At 45.5% G+C, this 22,197-nt stretch overlaps 1 protein-coding gene across 2 annotated transcripts; it reads right to left on the reverse strand.

The window, feature by feature from the left end:
• LOC149340911 (uncharacterized) lies at positions 1-22,084 on the reverse strand. 2 transcript variants are annotated; one of them, XM_089549838.1, is made up of 10 exons: positions 21,848-22,084; positions 21,659-21,738; positions 21,397-21,540; positions 19,495-19,689; positions 17,764-17,828; positions 10,804-11,029; positions 8,587-8,684; positions 4,748-6,395; positions 2,069-2,162; positions 1-247 (listed from the first exon to the last, which is right to left on the reverse strand). In XM_089549838.1, exons 1-10 carry the CDS (start codon positions 21,969-21,971, stop codon positions 84-86), a joined length of 2,838 nt encoding a protein of 945 aa, XP_089405964.1. In that variant the 5' UTR covers positions 21,972-22,084; the 3' UTR covers positions 1-83. The 2 variants fall into 2 exon arrangements, with proteins under 2 accessions (XP_089405964.1, XP_089405965.1); XM_089549839.1 differs by lacking the exon at positions 2,069-2,162.
• Between the last annotated feature and the right edge of the window lie 113 nt (positions 22,085-22,197).

Genomic DNA, 22,197 nt, shown 5'->3' on the forward strand with positions numbered 1-22,197 from the left:
TTACACAATGCATTGATTTTATTCAATGCTTAGAACAACATGACATATCATGGTAATTAACTGAGCACTTGAATTTCAATACCTCAAAAGAAATCAGATGCCCTAGAACGCTTTTTGGAAAATGAACTTGCAGGCGTGCTTGACGAAAGCGACAGTCGTGCCTTGAGAACACCCTGAGCTGGCTTCTTAGAAGCATCGAATGGTATCTCAGGGCTGTTCTTCAATGTTTCGAAATACTCCCTAGGATCTGGAAAAAATGAATAGGTTGCAATGTCAGCTCAAGTTCAGGATTTCATCTGAATGATAAAGCAAACCAGACCGAAATCTCCTCTGGAAGTGTTTAACCAAAGTCAGGCCAAGCTTTAAACAGTACTCTGCACATATTCAGGATCGCATGGCAACTATTTAGCTGAGACTGGTTCTACCTGACTACTGGTGACTGAATTCTGGACCCTTGAGTTAAAAATGCATTCTGGCATTCTGTGTTGGTGTAAAGAAGGCTGAAGGAAAGAGCAAAAAGCTAGATTCACTTGAACAAGAATAATAAACGAACACAAGGGCAAACATGACCTAAAGCACTGCAAAACTATGTGCAACAATTAAGACATACACATGAAAAGTATGAAATTACTAGTAGTACAGTCGACCACTAACTCAAGTGCAAAGCACTAAGCTTAAACAAAGATGCTGAAAACCCAGACTCCTCTGATCAGATTAAAAAGCCAAGAATCATTCACTCATGAAATGCTATAAAGCCACTACCCCGAGACCAAAAAAAGAAACAGATTCCATGATGACTTCTTCAAGGGACCGTGTTAAGGTTAGTTCGAAAAATAAAACTGCAGCCCTTGTTGAACTATCAGGAAAAAAAAAGAAAGAAAGAATCGTGTTGACAGTGTGATGCTGGACATTAAAGGTGCACTGAAGAGGAATCTGAACTCGTCTTTTTGCCGCGGGAACTCAATCTACACGTTCCGAGCATTCTTAGAAACTGCGATTTATTGCCCTGTGTGGCCGATTTCCCTAATTAAATCGAATTACCGCCCGGCTCCCGCCTTTTTTTTTTAATTCTCCCTCGTACGGTGGGCGGAGTCAACCAACGCGTGGAGTGCCTTTCACCCAGTCCCATGGCGGCTTGCCGCTCTGCCATCGGCGGAGTAATACGTAGTAGTCCGTAGAAGCAAATAGTCGGCGCATATTTTTATTTCTGCGGGCTTATTTTACAGTTATATTATCTGCCAATGAAACTATTTATTCACGGAAACCTAAAACACAAAATGAACCGAAAGCAAAGCCTCCACGGAGCTGGCTGAAGGGCACTCCACGCGTTGGTCGACTCCGCCCACCGTACGAGGGAGAATTAAAAAAAAAAGGCGGGAGCCTGACATTAATTCGATTTAATTAGGGAAATCGGCCACACAGGGCAATAAGTTGAAGTTTCTAAGAATGCTAGGAACGTGTAGATCAAGTTCCCGCGGCAAAAAGACGAGTTCAGATTCCTCTTCAGTGCACCTTTAAGAACCCCAGGTAGTCGAAATTTCTGGAGCCCTTCCCTATGGCGTCTGTTATAGCCTGAGTCGCTTTGGGATGTTAAACCCCATAAACAAAACTCAAACCATTATAGCATCCCAGCTTTGTGCCACGGTGGATAAGTGGTTACGGTGCTCCCCTGCTGACCCAAAAGGCGCAGGTTCGATCTCTGTCGTGGTGGTTGCATTTCCACAAAGGTGAAATGCTCGAGGTCCATGTACTGTGCGATGTCAGTGCACGATAAGAACCCGAGGTGGTCGAAATTATTCCCGAGCCCTTCATTAAAGCGTCCCTCATAGCCCGAGCCATTTTGGGACGTTAAAAGCCATAAACAATAAACCAATAGCTTTCTGGAGTGAAACTAATCACCACCTATGCAGCAGTGCACAATAAGGTAGCAGGCAGTCGCAAGCCCAGAGCTGCCTACCAATGTTGCTAACACATCCTGGATTGCAGAGACACGCGATCTATGAAAGCGTGGAAAAGGCACAGCATAGCGACTGTTCTAAGTGCAGCTTGTAATTTAGGAGGCACTCACCCTGTGCTTTGTTTTTGGACAGTGCAAAGATGACTCTTTTTTCTTCCTGGGAAGATGGTGATGGCTTTACAGGTGGTGATGATAATTTTGGGGACTGAAAAATATATTTAGATATACTAAAGTACACACTACAGCGAGCATGCAGCAGAATTACATAATGTATACAGCAACAAACACTGTGCTTCAAAAGACAAGCAGGCACCATATATTAGCAGCGTGAAGGAGTAAGATGTGGAAATACAAGAATAACAGAAAAAATGCACCTGAAGCTCCCAAGGCAGAAGCTGATCTGCACAATTAGTAGTTATGGGACTGAGGAATACTCGTTTCACCATAAAAGAAGGAAATTTACTTGGTGGAAAGCAAATTTTGCATCTCCGACATTTTGTAATGAACTAATGCTGTATTCCCCTGCACCCTATGAGTAAAATAAATTCTGCCTAATTTGGTGTCATTCTATGAGACAGGTATAAATGCTTATTCTGATTAAAACCCTAACTTGCTTGAGCCCAAATTTCACAAGAACGTGACATAAGGTTAGTTGGGTTTGGTTCAATACCCTTAGTTTGATAACTCCTATTTTTTCCCTCCCAAATTAAGGTACGAGTCGCCTGCAGCATGCTGAAACAAAGCAACAGAATTTCATAATGGTGGAACACTGGCATAGAGTTTGATTCCAACTGAAAACCAAAGCTCTGCGTGAATATGGCGTCGTCATCTGCAGCCTCAACGTCGCTAAAGCCACCCACACAGTGCCATCGTTTCCCCATGCTTTGTACTGACGTGCATGCTGCGAACATTTGCCCTTTTCTTCCCTTTAACTACTCTTCACTGCACTTTACGGGCTTTCCTTTCTCAGCAACCCGCACCACTCTTTTTCTATGTTCATAGCCAGCTCTATTATTTTTTCCGTGCGTGCTTTGCCTCAAGATCCCAAGGTCTTCAAAAGTTTGATTCTCCTCGTAGCTTTTAAGCATAGTGGCGAAGCTATCTCAAAGAGCGACATTTCATCGTATTTGCACCCGAAAGTTGGAATCGCGATCCTAGACTTCGCATGTGCCACCATGTCATCATCTCGCTGAGAGTACATCATCACGACCAAATGCTCTTTACTATAGCCGCTTCTTAAAAAAAAAAAAAAAACAGAAAACAAAATGTTCAGCCATCTCCAAAAGGTGAAATGGGACCGCAATTTCACTTTACTAAATCTGAGTTTACTACAGCTGGGCTCTAATGTATGCAAAAAAAAAAGTCCCCTGTGTGCTGTGCGAGGTCAGTGTATGATTGAGAATCCCAGGTGGTCGGAATTAATCCTGGGCCCACCACTAAGGTCTCTTTCTCTCTTCCTTCTTTCACTCCCGCTTTCATCCCTTCCCAATGGCACTGGTGAGGTGTCCACCGAGAGTTAGACAGTTACTACACTTTTCCTTTTCCCGTAACCAATTTATTATTAAATTTAGAAAATGGCCATGAATGTAGTTCTGACAAATCTGTAATGACGTATCCATTATGCAAGCACTTACAGCACATAGAAAAAATTTATCCCCACTGCACAGCGATGTGCCACCAGCCCAAAAGGTTCAGTGTTTCCCAAGGTAGCCACAACTTTAAAAATGAACTACATGGTGTTTCATCCAAGCTGCCTACATCCACCCCAGTATTTCTCTCATGGCTTGCAGAGACCAGTGAACCAGCAGCAGATGTCTACTGCTACACAAATGCATCTTGTCTTTTTCATTTGTGCAAGCTGAATGTACAGAGATGCTCTGAATAAGACTAAACCAATACAACCTTCTCATATTCGCAAAACTTAAAATAAATGTGCCATTCTCTAGCAAGTCTAGTGCAAGAAGCAAATTGTCTTTCTACTTGTGAAAATGAGGCAGAGGACAACAACAAAACCAAATAAAATTCCAGGAGTGCTACAAAAACGAAGCATAAGTAGGCAAGTACAGTAGACTCCCGTTAAGACGAACTCGCTTAAGATGAACCCTTGGTTAAGATGAACAGTGGTGGTCATTTGTTTGGTTTCCCATAGAGTCAATGCAAAAAAAATCTGCTTAAGATGTACACTGCACACGTGCTAATTGGTTAAGATGAACTTTCATGACCAGCCACGCCCAAGCCATGCGGCTTTACTCGACCATTCGAGCAGTATTTCAGCGGAAGGAAAGAAAAAAAAGCTAAAAAATTAAAAGCTTTTTTGCACCGCCGACGATCCATGCGACGCGGGGAGGCACAGAGACCTAACCACGTCTCCGTTGAAAGGGCGATTCTGTGAAAGCAGAACTGTCGCTGCTCCTCCTCTGTGAGGGCACTGAAGGATTTCTTGGAAGGTTAAGAGTGATATGCCTACGCTTGTAGCAAGCAGACGATTTTCTCGACAGACACAAAAAAATATAACAGACTGGGCAACACTCAACAGTGCCTGATGCACTGCACTAGTAGTGCAATAAATGCTTATGTTGCAATTATTTTTTTCCTAAAAGACTATTTCATGGCTTTGTTCACATATACGAAGTATTTGGACACACACTGCATGCTCGAACATCATTTTAAGAAGCACTCCTAATTAGATGAACTCCTGATAAGATGAACAGTCTTCATGGTCACTTGGAGTTCGTCTTAAAGGGAATCTACTGTATAGCATAAAAAGGAGAGAGTGACAATGTAGAATACCTTGGATAGCTCTCCCTTTGTCGCAGAAACACACTTGCGGAGAAATGTCGCTGCTGGTTGCTTTGCCTTGGGAGTGCATGCCAACTTCACAGGTAGTGTTTTGACATTCTGTTCTCCATTTGCATGCACGGTATCTCGCAGTGGTGACTGAGGTAATTTTACACCAGCAACTTCTACAGCTTTCATCCCCTCACTCTCTTTTTTTACAGCTCCCATTTTTGGTGACCTTGCATCTCCAATCGACAGGCGCTTTTTCAGAGGTGGTGATCCTGGCTTGTTTACTGGAGAAAGCTGTAAGCCAGGAGCCTTTTCTGTCCCCTTCATAGATTCACCAGCGCAACCCACTCCACTGGCAGGTGTGGCTGGCATAGACCTTTGCTTAGTTTCTCCCAAGCCTGGCTCCAGTGGTGTGACCTGCCACCCTTTGGTCCCAGCAGAGAGTCTCCTCTGCTTCTTTTCCTTTCTTGCCTGCTTTCTCCTGAGTAACTTTTCAATCTTCCTTTGCTGTTTCTGTTCCAAGGAAACCGAAGCCTGGCCATTGGTTGGCGACTGTCTGTTTTCAGAGACTGTCTTTTTGGTGACTGGCCGTTTTTGGACAGATTTTGGGGACTGCTGCTGCACCAGGCTGCCTGTGCTGTTCTTCCGTTTCTTCTCTTCCAAGGATGTGTGGGCTTGGCCATCAATTGGTGACTTTTGGCTCCCAACTGGTTTCAGAGACTGCTGCTGCACAGGGGTGCTTGGGCTTGTCATGTTCCTTTTCACATTAAGCGACTTTTTGCGTGGTGCTTTTCCAAGTACCAGCCGGTCAGCCTTCTTGGCAAGAAAGACTGTTTTTGTCGCTTCTTTCAGGGGTGAGACTGCTTCAAGAGGACTGGCCATTTTCTGAGATCCACATTCACTGAGGCCTGTGCTTTTCTTCAATTCACTGACCTGCTTTCCACAGTTTTTCAACTTTTGCTCCGCCAGGCTCTTGGCTTCATCAACTGAGCTACTCTGAGCGGTTTTACGCTTTCGTTTTCGGGCTTTCTTTTGGGGAGGAGGCGCACATGACTCTGCAACCTCCTGAAGGGCATTATCATTGTTTTTCACTTTTTCGTCATCTTGTGCGGAAGATTTTCGCTTGCGTCTCCTGTTTGCACTCTTAGCATCAAGCATTTTGCCATCATCTTCCACACTTTTTTTATTCCACGCTTGTAGTGCAGATGAGCTTTTCTTACGATTCTTCCTTACACTTTTTACCTGAAGTATTCCTTCATCCTCTTCAGAATCTTCATCGTCTTCAGAACTACCAAATTCACTACCTGTTTCAGTCTCCTCTTGATCAGAATCCAATTCTTCCAATTGCTTTTTCAGATGCTTTTTCCTGTTATCTGCCTCGTCAGCCGATTTTTGGTCACCATCACTGTCGTCCCCATTGAAGATGAACTCGTATGCCCCACTGGTGCTATCAAAACCAAAGCTGGGCTTTGTCTTTTCCCGCTCTTTCCTAAGCCTAACCACTTCTTCCCTGTCCTCTTCAAGCTCCTCCTCAAGTTCTTCCTCGAGCTTGTTGGCAGCAGCTTCAATGTCATCTTCAGTTATGGCATCCCCAACATCAACTTCCTCCACACGGGGCCTGACCAAGCCCTCTTTGATAACAGCACGGAACCTGAGGAAACAACACAACATGTTCAGGAATGCACACCGCAGCACAATCAACATCCATCTACAGACACAAGTAAATAGAAGCACTTGACTGGCTCTAAGCTTTTCTACTTTGACAAATAAGGTGCTACTAGCGGAACAAAAGCTCGCCTGGTGCAAGTGCATGTAGGCCTGAAACCATGTGACAATGCACAGGCTCCTTTCAAGGTAGCCATTGTGAAGCCGTTTGTCTGATAAGCTGCACATTTCAGAGATCTCCATTCAGTTCACACAGATGCAATGTTAAAACAAAAGAGAAAAGGCTGGTGAACATGAACCATCAAACCTGTATACACTGGTTAATACAAAAATTATCATAGCTACTGTATTTACACAACTGTAAATTGATTTGAATTTAAGATGACCCCCCCCCCCCCCCCCAAAAAAAAAAACCGGGTGTGCCCGTGGGCACATTCCACAACAATAATGTATTAGTCATTGGACTACTTGGCCACCCCTGCGCTATCGTCCTTATTAGTGCTGCCATCGTCATCTTAAATGTAGCAGTGAACGAGCACAGAACGTTTACTGGACCCAGAGTACTAGACAGACAGACGAGTGACGAGGCAAGACAGTAAGAACTGGTAAAATGTAGCCGGCAGTCAAGTCAAATGTGTCAAACAGATCCAAACAGAAACTGCGCGTGAGCAGCGTGGCCTTTTTCCATCAGCTACTGACATTCCCCGGGAGCGCTGTCGTTCTAAGTGGAGATGCCGCAGCAATTGGAACAGCGGCCCTTCCATCAACTGTCGACACTCCCAAGATAGCCGAGTGTGCAGTTAAAAGTAAAAAAAAAAAGCTTTCGAACAAGCACGCAGAATAGCCGAATGATATTGGGTAGAACAATACAGCAAACAGGAAATTGCAACCATGCTGTAGCGTTCCTGATATCTCGTTCGCCGCACCTTTATTGATGGTGCCATAGTTTGGTTTAGATTGTAAGTCGACCCCCCAACTTCGGATTTTCAAATTTCAAAAAATAGGTCGACTTACAACCGTGTGAATACGGTTATTATACACACTAGCATTCCAGACCAACGAGTGGGCAAATGACTTTCCTGACTGTTTTACTGAGTAAAGACAATGTGGCAAAGAGAAAAAAAAACCAAACTGCACACATGCAGTGATTCATGTGTGCAAGCTTTCGAGCCTGGCAAGAGTAATGGTAAAGTATAGACTCAAAAGAAAACATTCGACAGAAGTCTGTCTGGTTGGGAAATTTAATGTTAGGAGAAGGTAAGTGACGCCAACCAAGTAAAATACAGGAAAAACACGACGTTTCGGGACCGGCTCGGCCCCTTCTTCACGGTGTGACTACGGGCGAGCGCAGCTTGGCTTTTTAAGCCCCTGTGTGGAGGACCTGCGGGTCAATGGCCGCAGCCCATGGACGTAGGATGAGGGGAGAGTCCCCAGGGAACGATTAACATTCTCTCGTGTTTGCTGTATGTGCCACGACTCGAGTAGAAGCCTCCTGCGTGGGTTAGCTTCCGTTTCTGCGCTTAGCTTCCGTTTAGCTTCCGTGCCAAGCTGCGCTCGCCCGTAGTCACACCGTGAAGAAGGGGCCGAGCCGGTCCCGAAACGTCGTGTTTTTCCTGTATTTTACTTGGTTGGCGTCACTTACCTTCTCCTAACATGGTAAAGTATGTACTGCATGCAATTTTCAATTACACACACAGTGCTCTTGGCAACATGGTAGCAGTTTTCATGTGAAAATGAGGTTATTAAGCATCTTCATGTAACATAAGACAAATTTTCCCCCGAAATGGCAGCCATTCCAGAAAAGGGCAAAACCTACAATTGAATGATGAGCTGCACATAATGTGCATGACTTCTGAAATTTCCTTTTGGAATGCTCAATAAATGCTTCCTAGCAAACTCTTCTTCATTTATGCTTGCTTCACTGCCAGCGTACTCTTGCTGCCAGTGTTCTCCTGTTCTAATTGACATTTCGGCCACTTCTTTTCAGCTGTATAGACTCACTAGGTCCCGCAAGGGGTTTACAGTATCAGTACATTGCATGGTTAAATCCAAGCTAGGCCAAAAAAAATTATTACCCTAAAGGCTGTTCCGAGCAACCTACAGGCAGACAGAACAAGTTAGCAAAACTAATGCTGCTAGGAATGTGACAAAACTACAAAAACTAAAAATGTACTCACTTCTTTACCATTCGGGTGATTACAGCGCGGTTGAGTGGCTTCAACGTGCTTGCCTTGAGTGTGTCGAAAAGCTTGTCAGAGATCATGCTGTAGTCAAACTGTAAATCAACAAAACCTACATTAGTCAGACCTTCAGTAGAAACTAATAAATCTTCTGTGGAGAAAAAAAACAATGAATGACGCATCTGATCTGCAAAGCTGGGACATTGTTTTTAACTTCACAGCCCTTCACTGCCAAGTGAATGCAGAGATGAGCTCATGCTATACAACTGCAAGCCAAAAATTTGGACTCCCAATTTTTTCGACATGCTTGATTACTCCAACTTCTTCATGACTTTGGCAACAGCCCCACAGAGTTAACTTATAACAGCAACTGAAATCGTGAATACACTATAACTGACTGCTTGTTTTTTTTTTCCAGGCCCCACCGCATCCACTGCAGGACCGCTACCAACATCTAAACTACTGTTAACCTTATTTACTCAAATGTAACGAGATTTTTTAAAGATTTTTCTCTCTTAAAGTCTACCCTCACATCATAATCGAATATCGTAATTTGACAGCCCTAACACAGTGCGGCGGTTGCCCACTTTGAAGCAAACTCTGCTGCAGCTTATGCAGTTTTGCTGTGTTATGTGTGCAACGAGAGTACCATGGAAGCCAATTCCCAATACATCCAAAGTCAGAATGTTGTTTTTGTATTCGTTGCGATCCTGTGCCTGTCGTGTGATGGTGTTGTTTGCGGTGTATTTGTTTCAACAGTCGACGCTTGCTGCAGTCCAGGGATAACATATGTGCTGCAGCCACTGGACATCTGTCTGAATAAACCGTTTAAGGACAGGGTGTGGAAAATGTACACGAAATGGATCTGGAAGGATCAGGATCCGACACCTTCGGGAAGATAGTACACCATGTTCCCATATGCTAGAAATCATGGGCTGCATCACAAGGTCTAGGTGGTGGTGTTTCTTGTGCTGGACTGCTGATGCCAGAAATCATGAAGGCGTTAGATATTGTGGGGACGCCTTCATCCCCTGCGTTCACTTTCCCACATTGCACCCCCTACTGTGGTTAGCTCCCCCACAAAGTACTCCCTTTAGTTGGGTTAACTAACAGGGGAGGGCGCTCGCGTCGCAGCAACACCAGCGCCATGGATGGCGTGTTTTGCCGCTCGCGCGCGGGTGAAGACTGGCTCTCTTCTCCTCGGGACCGGGAAGCGTGTTGGACGTTCACGCGCAAAGCTCCGCTCTTCGCCGCGGGCGACCTTGTGTGGAAACATGTTCCCCTCGGCTCGTCCCGTCTGGCCTCGGAGCTTCCCTCTTGCCCTACCGAGGGCGAACGGTCGCTCGTAACCGTGCTGGTGAGTCGGACATCCTCGATTCCTCAGTGTATTTTGTTGCTAGCTGGCGTTATTGTTGTTATAGCAATAAATGCCTTGTTTCTGTCAGCCAGTGTATCGTTCCTTTGTTCCCGCAGAGCAAGGCCCACTGTGGTCGGCGAGCGCTCGGTAGCGTACGCGACCACGGGGTGGGGTTCGAGCGGCTTTGAACTGTGTCAGCCGCGGTTAAGCGGGGAGAACGTGTTTATCTCCCCCATTTTCAAACCCCACAATATTAAGAGGACCAAAAATAAATCTTGCACCAGCATTCTCTTCACCCCACTAGCGGTAGGAAAAACCTTCTGAAAAAGCTACAAAATCACTCCAGTATCAAAATTAGCGTGCTTTTGTTTACTGCTTGAAAATCAGCACTTACTCAGTGCAAGAAAAAAATAAACTTGAAATTGTTATTCCCCCCATCCGCATCAGATTTGTTGTTTCACTCTGTACTGTCCAGTTTCTTGTTTCTTTAGTACATTAGCATCAGAGTGTGGTCACATGTGAAGCTTCAGGGAGAGGAGGAAAAGTGGAGAGGGAAGGAAAGAGGGCGAGTCAATGGGTGGCAAGAGCGAAACCGCAGTCACTAATCTTCAGTAAAACGGTGAGTTGAGCGAGTTGGTACACCTTGAGGAAAACAGCGCAGGAACAGGGACAAGAGAATGGTAAGGAAGTCTGGTGAGTGGTGGTGGATTGTTGTCGTGCAATGACTGATGAACTGCACCACTAAACACATCGCCATTAAGGGGAACATCAAAAGAAAATGAAGTCGTCCAATGAGTGTGATGCACCTGCAATTACCCTGTCCTTTAAACCGAAAGCAAGAACCAAACGCAACTCACAGGAACGGCAGGAAGATCCTGGGAAGACTCTCCTTTCTCAAGCACCCTCCCGTGCTCATCGTACATGTCTTCGTCCTCTTCTTCTTCCTCAGAACCATCACTGTCTGCCTCGCGGCAACCTTTGAGTTTCACAGTGCTGGGATCCACGCCCAGCTCGGCAGCCTCTCGATCCAAGTCCAGCAAGAGGAAGAACACATTCTTGCACACCGCATCCACAAGTGTCTGCCTGTGCAAGCAAAGCCTCTGATCAGATATTTCTGTGTGCACGGTGAGAACATTAAAAAACAAAGGGGACATATTGAGGTTAGCCTGTAGTATTGATAGATAACTGCGTTCTAAAGACAATGATTCTACTTTCACTAAAAATGGAGCTTTTATAAGCTAGAGAAGGTACAAAATGAAGTACAGGTGTCACCACCACCAGCCAATTTCGAAAGGAAACTGCGCGTCGACAAAGTTGTTTGGCTGCAGATCCCAAAGGCTAGGCTAAACGACCATTCACTAATGGTGATCAAAGTAATTTTTGGTGCAGATCCCCCAAATTTGAATCGAGTCACGGGGAAATATTGAAAAGCAATTTTCTCAACAATGTGTGTGTCCTTTAGGCCGGAAAAATATTAACACACCCAGAGCCACGGAATCGAATTTTACTAAAAACAAAGAAGTAAGTGGAGCTGTCATCAGTGTCCTTTTAAATGAATGGGAATACCGTATTTACTCGCATAATAGGCGCACTTTTTTTCCAGAAAATCCGGCTCAAAGTTCGGGGTGCGCCTATTACGCGGGGTAAAATTTCCGGAAATTTTTCGACTCGCAAAATTGAACACACCGCGTAAACGCACTCGTGTACGGGCCGCACCCCATTTTCGCGAAGAAAATGTTAAAAAAAAAAAAGTCCGTGTAAGGGCCGCACCGAAACTTTCGGAATGCACGCGCCGAGGCCTCCGCGATCGGCTCCGGCTGCGCGCAACGTGCGCTTGATCGCGGAGTCCACACACGCGCACAGGAGCTTTCAGACGCCGCCCAAGGCCAAGCTCATCATCATCATCATCGTTTTCCTCCAACGCGAGCTTTCGCTATCTATATCGCCATCAGCATCTCCAGCTCGTTTTTTTTTTTGTTGTTGTTGTTGCTGTCAAGTGCCGGGATTTGCGGTAGCGCGATAGTTATCGTGGTTTATGGCTTTGCCGCGGAGCGTTGATGTTTTAGCTCGACGGGCAAGCACCTTAACAGCTACACGGCTGGGAGTTTGCTCTCGAACGTGGCAAGCGTGCGGCAGGTCGGAAAATACGACGTGGCCGAGAAGTGCGGCAGTTGCGACTGCGGCGTCCTTAAATTTTCGTACGCGACTCCAAGGTTTTCGCGGGCCTAAGTCGGGAACATGGAGGAAAAAAAACTAAGGAGGGAGCGTGACGTCACGCGGCCAGCGTTCGCAAGCCGAGTTGTTTTGAAGTCGTTTTCTCCCTCAGTTTTTCGCTCTCCGAGGCAGTCCTTTATGTTTTGATTCTGGTATGTTTTAGTGCGCGCGTATGCGCGACCCGCGGCGCAGGCGTCTACCATAGTAAGAAACTCTATGGCGTCTACAGCAAGGAAGTTGATCTACAGTTAGTCTGCCGCGCAAATCGGCGCATGCGCGCGCTCAGCGGGGCTAGACTTTACCGCACGCTATCACGTGGTGTGATCACGGGGGGGGGGGGGGGGGGGGACACTGACACACTCTCTTTTTTTTGCTATATCTTTACTTGTTTAGACTAGGCTTCAAGGCTGTCGCCGGACGCTCCCTCCTTAGATTTTTTTCCTCCATGGTCGGGAACGTTTCCGGCTGGAGATGAAGCTTTCCAAACAGACGTTTAAAGTGAGCATCCCTGAAAACTGTGTGCGGCTGTTCTACGCGATGTCGTTGTACGTGCTGTGGGTCCGCAGCAGCTGCGACGGCAGCAGCACTAGTAGGGACTAGTAGTCAGTTCAGCAAAAACTTTGTTAAAATAAAGATTGGGAAGCGGGGGGGGGGGGGGGGGGGTGGCGAGGCGTCGGCTTGCAATCGTGTAAATACAGTATTGATCACAGTGCCAAGTTCGGGGTGCGCCTATTATGCGCGGAAATAAAAAAAATCTGATTTTTCGCGCCCTAACTAGGGGTGCGCCTATTATGCGAGTGCGCCTATTACGCGAGTAAATACGTACAAAGTTTTGAGTTCTGGTTTGGTTTGGTTTATGGGGTTTAACGTCCCAAAGCGACTGAGGCTATGAGAGACGCCGTAGGGAAGGGCTCCGGAAATTTCGACCACCTGGGGTTCTTTAACGTGCACTGACATCGCACAGTACACGGGCCTCTAGAATTTCTCCTCCAAAGAAATTCCAGCCGCCGCGGCCGGGATCGAACCCGCGTCTTTTGGGACAGCAGCCGAGCACCATAGCCACTGAGCCACCGCGGCGGCTGTTTTGAGTTCTGTTCTCTTTTGTTTTTTTCTCCTGTTACCTGTGCATAGGGCATTAACAATTCAAGGATTGTAGAAGATATGATACTGTGCACTTCAAATACAGTAGCACCTTGGTGACATGATGACAGCTGATACAAATCTCGGAATGATACGAATGTGCAAAATTCCCTGCTCAGAATGCATCATGTACAATGCGCAAAATTTCAGATGTTCCAAACATTCACATACCACTATGGATGCTACACCGCAACCTCCGGCACAGTGCAACACAGTAGCTACAGAGCCCGCTCACTCAAGCACCACTTGCACGGAGGCTTCACCCACGCACATGGATCAGACGCGTGGCCGTGCTTTGCTGTACTAACACCTAATGGCATGGGAAAAGCGTGCGGTCTCGGTGCAATGGAAGAACCGCACGAATGGAAGTGAAGAAAAGGTGCAGCAGCGCCATTCGATGTCCGAAACGGCACGCAGCTGGGTTTGGTTCTTGGTTGACTGGCTGACGTGTGGCTGACAGCTATCGTCGCCAAGAACTGGCATGAAGCTCAGGAAGGCAAAACCGAAACTACGCGGCTGGACATTTCTTGGAGACAGGGCAGTCCACGAAAAATTGCAAATTTAAGCATTCTTCGTGGAATTGAGAGTTAGTAGCCACACTTTCTTTATTGATATCATCATCGTTACACAATCATTATAGAATTATAGTATGATGGAAAAATGACTCATTTATCTTATCTGCACAACTACAATGTGAGGGGAAGTTTGAAAACTCACCAGAACTTTAAAATAAATATTACTACGACTGTAAAGCAATCTCAAGCTGTTCAGGCCAATCACAGCTGAGCACCCTCCCAGACAGCAGACGGCACACTAAAATACGGAAGCAGAGGATATGTCAACGTTATTTAAGAGACAATGCTTCAGACGTGCGTGCCATAATCGACCGAAGCCAAGCCTCCAATACTTTGATGCACGCAGACTCCCACACAGGACAAACCGCCATTACCGGGGTGCTGCTACTACTCGATGCTTCTAGCTCCCCAGTCCGAAAAAAATAAATTAGAGCTGGTCAATGGCCGTGCTGATGGATGGAGCCACAGGACTTATGTTCTAGGATTCACTCTCGTTGCGTAATGGACGGCAACTCACGCAGCGCTTTTGACTCGCTTATCAAGTACCACCAGGAATGCGCGTGCACCTCTCAGGCTGCAGGGCAGAACTTCTTTGCTGACGCGATAGCTTTGCCCTCCACTGGACCATGAAGATGCCATTGTTGATGCATGTACTGTTCCAACAGCAGCACAGCATGTAGCACTAGGGGCCCAGTGAACTGAAAGTTTCGCCAGTTTGTCCAGGTCCACTTCCGTGTTCTTCCTCAGTCTTGCGCTGCGGTCACCCACAGCGTGCCGACCATGGGAGCTAAAGCACTTCATGCTTAAAGGGACACTGAGGAGAAATTGAAGTTGACTTGCATCGACAGAATACCAGCTCCTGATTACAAAAACGCCACTCATACTGACAACAAAGCTCTTGTAACATAGAAAAGAGAAAGAACCAAAATACAGGTATCGCCGCCACAGGCCAAACTCGCAAGTACAAGCGTAATGACGTCATAGGACAAAACAGTGTTGCTAGAACCAATAGTTCTAGCAACACTAGGACACGAGAAGGCACGAATCACTGAAGTGCAGCAAATCCATGCGCAAATCTCCTTGACGCCGCCAGATGGCGCCACGTACCCGACAGCTACGCGTGCTCCTGCAGCATCAGGACCAATCAGCGCCTGCTTGCAGCGGTAGGCGAGCTCCCGGTATTCCGCTAACGGTAACAAGGTACACGGTATGCTAAAGGTGTCTATTTGCAAGAACTTCGTTGATGACTTCAAGAACGGGATCCATTGTAACGCTGGCAAAACGCCGGTGCAAACGTAAACGAAGCGACGGCCGCAACAGCCGATAGATGCCTTCAACGTGCGGCCGGCGGTAGCTTTCTTTTCGGCTGCTGCTGGGCCGCACTGCTGGCCGCTAGAAATCACGGAGTCTGCGATACGTCATGTGCACGTCATGTTTCACGTCACTAAGTCCTGTGTCGTCATAGGAGAATCCCAAGTTTGAATCAGAGCGGCGGGAAAAACTTTTTCAACTTCGAATCCAAGTTTCTTAAAAACAAATGCATCTTTCGCTGCCGGCCAAGTGGCAACAAAGCCATGAAAGGCCGAACTATCGGATTTTGCTATAAAAAAATATTAATAGAGCTCTCCTCAGTGTCCCTTTAATATGACGCGTTAACTCATGCGCGTCTGCTCTGCTGCTTCAACTAAAGCAGTGAAGACAATAAACAATGACATCGTCAATTTTGCTAGCAGATATGCCTCGCCCAAATGGACGGCTTCAGTGTTTTGCAGCGCCTGTCAAAATGGCCGTATAAAGTAAAAGTCCGACTGAACTTTCTGCATCCACACAAGCACACACATGCCTGTTCGTTGCATCTCCATGACTGCCTAGAATTGACAACATCTGATAAACCGCAAAAACTACCCGCTGCCAATGCGGCACTTATTTTTCGCTAAATCTGGCGTGACTGAAAACTTTGGCGGCTAGTCAGGGCATTTTGGAGCAGTGTTGTGCAATTCTAACTAACATCATGCTTTTGGCGCAGCTTGGAGCAGAAATACGGAATTGTATTAAGGGGGGACGAGGGTCTTAAAACAGACCTTTTTATTTGTGGCTAGAATGTCATGAAATTTTGCACACAAATGCGTTTTTCTCTTCTGATTTCAAAAATGTAGTCATAATTGAGCTTGTGGTCTTAGATCAAAAGTTATCTTAAATTCTAGGGTGTGATTAGGTAATTTCTTATGCAACTTTAATGAACTTTCTCAATGCATTTTGTTGCTTTTAATTACATGAATTGATAGCCAGCAAATTCCAATACCCGATGACATTCTTACATTTTTTGTTTAGGCCACGTATAAATAGCAATTTACAATTAGCTTAACGAGTTGCCGTGTAATATAGTGTGACCTCTTACTCTCGACATAGTATGTCAGGATGACATGCCTTTAGAGAAAAACGAAGAATGTCATCGGGTATGGAAACTCTCTGGCTATCAATTCATGTAAATAAAAGCAACAAATTGCAATGAGAAAGTTCATTAAAGCTGCGTAAGAAATTACCTAATTACATTCTGGACTTCGTAAGATCTAAGACCACCAGCTCAATTATGATTGCATATTTGGAATCAGAAGAGAAAAACGCATCTGTGTGCAAAATTTCATGAGATTCTAGCCATAAATAAAAAAGTTAGTTTTAAGACCCTCGGCCCCCCTTAAAGTGGCGCAACAAGTGACGCTGTTGCACGCCTGGTATATTCATACCTTGGTTCTGGATATAACACAAAAGTGCACTCAGAAGCATTATTCGATCTCCCCTGGGAAATTTCACAGAGCCTTCAGGTCTCTTCGATTTGGCTACAGTGCAGCGTGCGCCTGCTGCACTTCCTTCTTCCTTCTGCAAGAGTGCCAGCCTTAGTGCAGCCCTAGTTCTCGGCTGGCTTGCACTCTCGGAATTGGAAGTGCAGCTGTAGGGCAGCAACATGGCGGCCTCCATGAGTAGGTCGGAGTAGATTTGGCCGTAGTTTAAAAGAAATGATGACTGCTCATTCTTGAAAGGAGGTGGCAACTTCATGGTGTCAGAATTGCAAACCTAAGTGGTCAAGTCGAGTACCATGAACAGCATATTTCAGCGCATATTCATAAATCATCTGTGAATATTACATGCAATGACTTTTTTTGAGTAAAACGATTTTTTTCTGGGGCTGGTTCATGGCAACACTCATTGCACTTTCCAGCTTGAAAATTCCTTGTGTGGTTCGAGATTTTGGCGGCCGTTGATGTCAACAGCACGCAGCTGGCTGTTATTTGATGGCGACAACAACGCCAGCAGACGACTGCTATTCGTTTTGGAAGTATCCAGTAGCAAACTACACTTGAGCTGACACTGCATGCCGGCGGCACCACCGTGAAACCTGATGGGACTAGTGCAGACAATGCAGCCAAATCAAAAAGACTTTCACGGTTTGCAGAATTGAAAATTTTCTACCGGAGGAAGTTAGGGGCCTTAGCAATAACCTTCAGACTGGTTCCCCGTGTGTGCACCACTGTTGCTTTTCTTGGCACTGATTCTGGGCAGCGAGTCTGTGGTGCCCCTGACATGCACAGCTTCACATCACCCAGGCCATCAATAGGGCAAACATCAAACACAGTGCATGGACACACAATGTACTGTAGGCAACTTTGGTCTGGTGCCTACATACGCCTGCCATGATGCAATTTTTCCACCACCCATGTGCTCTGATTAGCTCCTGGAGCACCTGTGAGTAAAAAGCCATGCAGGATTTATGGCCAGTGCTTGAGCATGAAGATGATAGACACCCAAGAAAGAACCAGAATTTTTCTGCAGCAGCCACTGTACTAACAGCTGCATGCAATAAGGAAAACGAGCTTGTCAGCCTTGACTTACTCATTTGACTGTGTCAAAATCTCAAAGAAAGGCTGCAGAAAAAGCATGGCTTGCTCTGGTGTCAACTGGAACGAGAAAATATGAAAGCAGGCATTGCAAAAAGTAACCAGATCAGAACAACCAGTGATGGTCTACACAGCTGCATGTGGGCTACGAGGGACGCCGCAGTGAAGAGGGCTTCGCATTAATTTCAGCCACCGGGGGTTTTGACACTGCACTGACATTGCAAAGCACGTACGCATTTTTGAATTGTCAAGCTACGCTTTGTGAAAGGAGGGCATTGAGGTCAAAAAGCATTTTTAACAAAACTGGCAATTTCATGGAGGTTTCTGCCAGTTTTTTGCTGTCTATGGTCACAAAAACATTTTCTGAAAGTCCTTTCTGGGCTGCTTATGGGGGGAAAACATTTTGGGATATAATTAAAAAGGCCTTATAGATAAGAAAGCTAGTATTTTCTAGAATTAAAATTTTTAAAAAGATTTTCGCGATTTCAAAGCCACGTCCCCCTTAGCCCTTTCTACGACAGCGGGACATGTGTCCTACTTGCTTCAGGTGTCAGCAAACAGAAAATGGCGCATCCAGATGAAATATTTTCATGTGCTGAATACTACCGAACTATCAAACAAACCATTCAGTGCATTTTCATCTTTCGCTAAAAGCCCTCCTTGGTGTTCTGTATGTTCTTCAAAGCACGGGTGCACAGCTCGAAGAGACCCATCTTGGCGGAAAAAGAAATATTTTGAAAAAGTGTTCAACTTTTGAAAAAGCCTTTCCCATCAGTCAACTGCCCCGTAATATTTCTTGATGTAATTTTCAATTCCAATCCACGATGTCTTCTATGTCTAAAAGAGTGAGGTACAGATACGTACCAAATCTTAAAAAGGACTATAGACACCAAATTTTTGCTTGCGTGTTTTCTTCATCGGTATACAGTGAGCACCTGGTGGTATTCGTCTGCGACCAGCAAATAATTTATATTTGAATTCCTTTTCGACGTTGTTTCGGTTTTGGTTTCAACTGCAGAACAATGGCTGTGAGGTGTAGTTGATGTTTAGGTCATGTGAGGAATGAAAAATCAGCTCTATAATTGATGATGGGGCATTTTTTTGTCACTCCAGGTCTTGAAAGAGGCTGGCTTAAGCTTTGCAGTGATTTAAAACTATGTATCAGCAACTATATTGGAGTTTTTCTAGTGCATCGCGTGACCTAAACACCAACTACACATCACAGCTATCATTCAGTTGATGAAACCGAAACTGAAACAGCACGAGAAAAGAAACTCAATTATAAATTATTTAGCAATCATAGGCGAATACCACACAGTCATCCATGTATTCTAATGCCTAACCCATCCTTTCAAAGAGGAAAACACACAATAAAATTAGGTGTCTACAGACCTTTAAGGTATTTTTACAAAGTCATTGATGCAACTGTGTATCACCTTTTTCTACAAAACTTGTGGTTAGAACAGCTTGAAAGTGATGCCATTCAATTCTCACAGACATCCTGAGTGCAATTTTACCACTTGTATGCATGTGATACATGCACAGAGCTTGTGCCTCATAGAGGGATTAGAACGCATATATTGTGCTGCAGTGTCGTATACAAAAGTTGCAGCAGTTCCAACTAAACCGACAGGTTTATTATTTTTTTTTCTATTAATTCAGCGCTACTTTTTTCACACAAGAACATAGTCAGACATAACAGGACAGGCGCCGTTTCATTCCTCACCTTTCCACCATGTGCTCTGGCAAGCTCTTGAAGAAAGATGTCCACCACATGCAATCTAAGACCAAGGGGAATTTCCTGACTGTTTGGGCACAAAGCCATCGTCTTCAGAGTGTTGCAGAAATTAGTGATGTTTTCGTCTTTCCATCCGCCACTGTAAGCAAGGACGACACCTTGCCGGAAGCAACGTCGTACCAGCTGGAAACAAAAACAGGAAGGCATATGAAAGGTTGCCTCCTTCCAGAGAAGACAGAAGAAAGATAAATAGTGCTGTAACAATGACGAAAATCAATGTTTTGAAGAACACACGAGCCGCACACCCCGATACCCATTCATCACCCACTTTCCGTGAATGTGGACTCGCCTGCGTTCTTTTATACAAGCTGCGTCTCACTGTTGCGAGCCTGCCACTTGCTGTATAGGTTTTCGTGCACCACAGTAAAGCTTGTGTTCATGGGCAGAGCATGCGGGCCAGTCCCTTCCAGTTGCTACAGTGAATGTAAATTTACTGCAAAGACATGCATTATTTTTCCATGCATGCCAGAGTCCTGTGCCATGAGAACTTGCAAGCAATGTCTGCCAAAAAGGAAAAGTTTCAGGACGACAGATCATTAAGCTCCAGACTTTTTATATTACAAGGTATACAGCAGTCTTTCAGAACGTTTTTGAAAAGCACGTCATTATGAAGCCTAAATGAAGCTGAAAACCACAAGGCACAGACCAAGCTCTCAGACCTTTTCAAGAAGTATGTACTCAAGCTACACTAGCTGCGATTTTGGCGAACATGGAGCACTGCAGAAGGCCATGAGCACGTTTAATCGACTTATCATCACCTGCACCGCTGAAGCTGCGTGCTCTGTGTCACAAAGGCAGCCTCTCAATTCAGTCACGTGGGAAAGGAATTTAATTTAAATTAAAGAACGCCAAACAAAAAATTAAAAAAACACGCTTGGAACCTACTCAGCTGTGATAACGACACATCAGGGAGTTGCAGCTTGCCTTTTTAAGCCCCTGTTTAGTCAGCTGGATTTGAGAGGGGGAATTGCTCCTAGGGAGCTGTTAACATTCCCCTGTGTGCTGAATATGCCATGACTCAAGTTGGAGTCACCTGCTCACTCAATCTTGTGGTCACATGCCTTGCAGTAGCTCTGCTTACATGAACAGAATAACTATCAACTTTCTAGCCATAATGTGCTTGAGGGGTGTAGATCAAGACAGGCAAGTCGACTTCCGTGGTAAATGGAAACAGGTTTGGAGGTGCCCCTCCCCCCCTGTGATAACTATACATAGTTTTCACTGACGTCACAGCAGCCGCCATCTCTGGATCCCGAAAGCACACCGAAAGCCTCGGCAATTTGTTAACCCGCCCATCAACAACTGGTTCCCGGGTACACAGTGGAACCTAGCCACGGTACCCAAAGATGGTACCTGTGACGTCACGTGAGAACTATCTATACAATACCCGCTCAGCCTTACAACAAAGCAGACTGCAATGTTCGACGCTCAGCACTTCAAGCAGGGGATTTTGTGTACCGCACCTTACGCCTTGATCACCTGGGGTGGGGGGAGGCGTCCGCTGGTGTAAATGGATTTGTGTGCCGTTTTGTACCCTTTCCTTTTCGAGAATACAGGCAATGGTTTCACCGACGCCTTTCACATAAGTAATCCAAACGCCCTGTTACTGAACCCACTACTGAAGCACAACCTGCCACACAAGTAACGGTCGACTATTCAAGACTATTTCAACGGCAGTACGATACACATTCTTGACGCCAATTAAACAAAAACTGCAAGACGGATGAAGCAACGGTCTTTCTATGCAGCAGTGGATGACTGCAAGCCCAAAAAAATACTGACGGCAAACACACGCTTGCGCACACAAACGCCAATAGTACCCCGGCTTACCATCATAAACTTCTCGAGACGAAACCTATCGATGGCGAACCATTCGTGAGCCATGGTCTTGAAGAACGTGTCCAGGAAGAGCAGCGCCTGATCCTGATGGGCGAAGCAATGTACCAGGCCAGCAATGCTGTTCGCTAGTTCTTGCTGTGAATGTAGGGAAGTGAGCACAGTAAGGAAGCTATACGGGTTTACAGAGCTTTGACGAGACATCTCTATGAAACAATTAACCCAAGCAGCAGCTCGAACAAACGGATTACAACACCTGAACAAACGGCTTGTCGGACATCCACATACAGAAAAAAAGTCCTTTCCAAAGCTTCATAAGCGACTCTTCGGTGAACACTGAAAATAGCGAAAACAGGATTCTGTCACATCATGCAAAGACCGTTAATGTAGCGACCAATAAAAAAAGCAACGACAATTCAAAGAATTCACGACTGCGACCGCTTACCCGTGTCTTGACGGCCAGACTTCGCGCGTATCCATCTTGTTAGTTTTCTAAGAGCTCGATCTCTGGTAACTTTCTCGTTTGCTGCTAAATGATGAGCGAAATGAACTTCTTGAGATACTGGCATTTTAATCTACCACATTGAACACGTGCACGTCAAAACAGCGAGTCGCGGTTTCTGCGCGCTACCATGTGCGTAAAACTACCTGACCACGGGAGGAGGAAGGAAAGGAGCATGGAAAGGAGAGAGGTAATCAAATACCAAAGCACGAAAAAAGCTATCAGTAGTTTTTGTCGATGTCGCTCTGACAATTCCCGAAACTTCTTTGTACACGTATAAATAGCATTAAACT

This window comes from Amblyomma mixtum, chromosome 6 (genome assembly GCF_055824585.1).
Source record: "Amblyomma mixtum isolate Tamu chromosome 6, ASM5582458v1, whole genome shotgun sequence".
Taxonomy (NCBI): Eukaryota; Metazoa; Arthropoda; class Arachnida; order Ixodida; family Ixodidae; genus Amblyomma; species Amblyomma mixtum.

Bases quoted from the DNA above. Each gene is read 5' to 3' on its own strand.
- LOC149340911 (XM_089549838.1), bottom strand. From the start codon at position 21,971: ATGCCAGTATCTCAAGAAGTTCATTTCGCTCATCATTTAGCAGCAAAC. The intron at 21,739-21,847 runs GTAAGCGGTCGC...CGCTATTTTCAG, and splicing joins GTCTGGCCGTCAAGACACGG to TGTTCACCGAAGAGTCGCTT. The intron at 17,829-19,494 runs GTGAGGAATGAA...TTCTCGTTCCAG, and splicing joins CCAGAGCACATGGTGGAAAG to TTGACACCAGAGCAAGCCAT.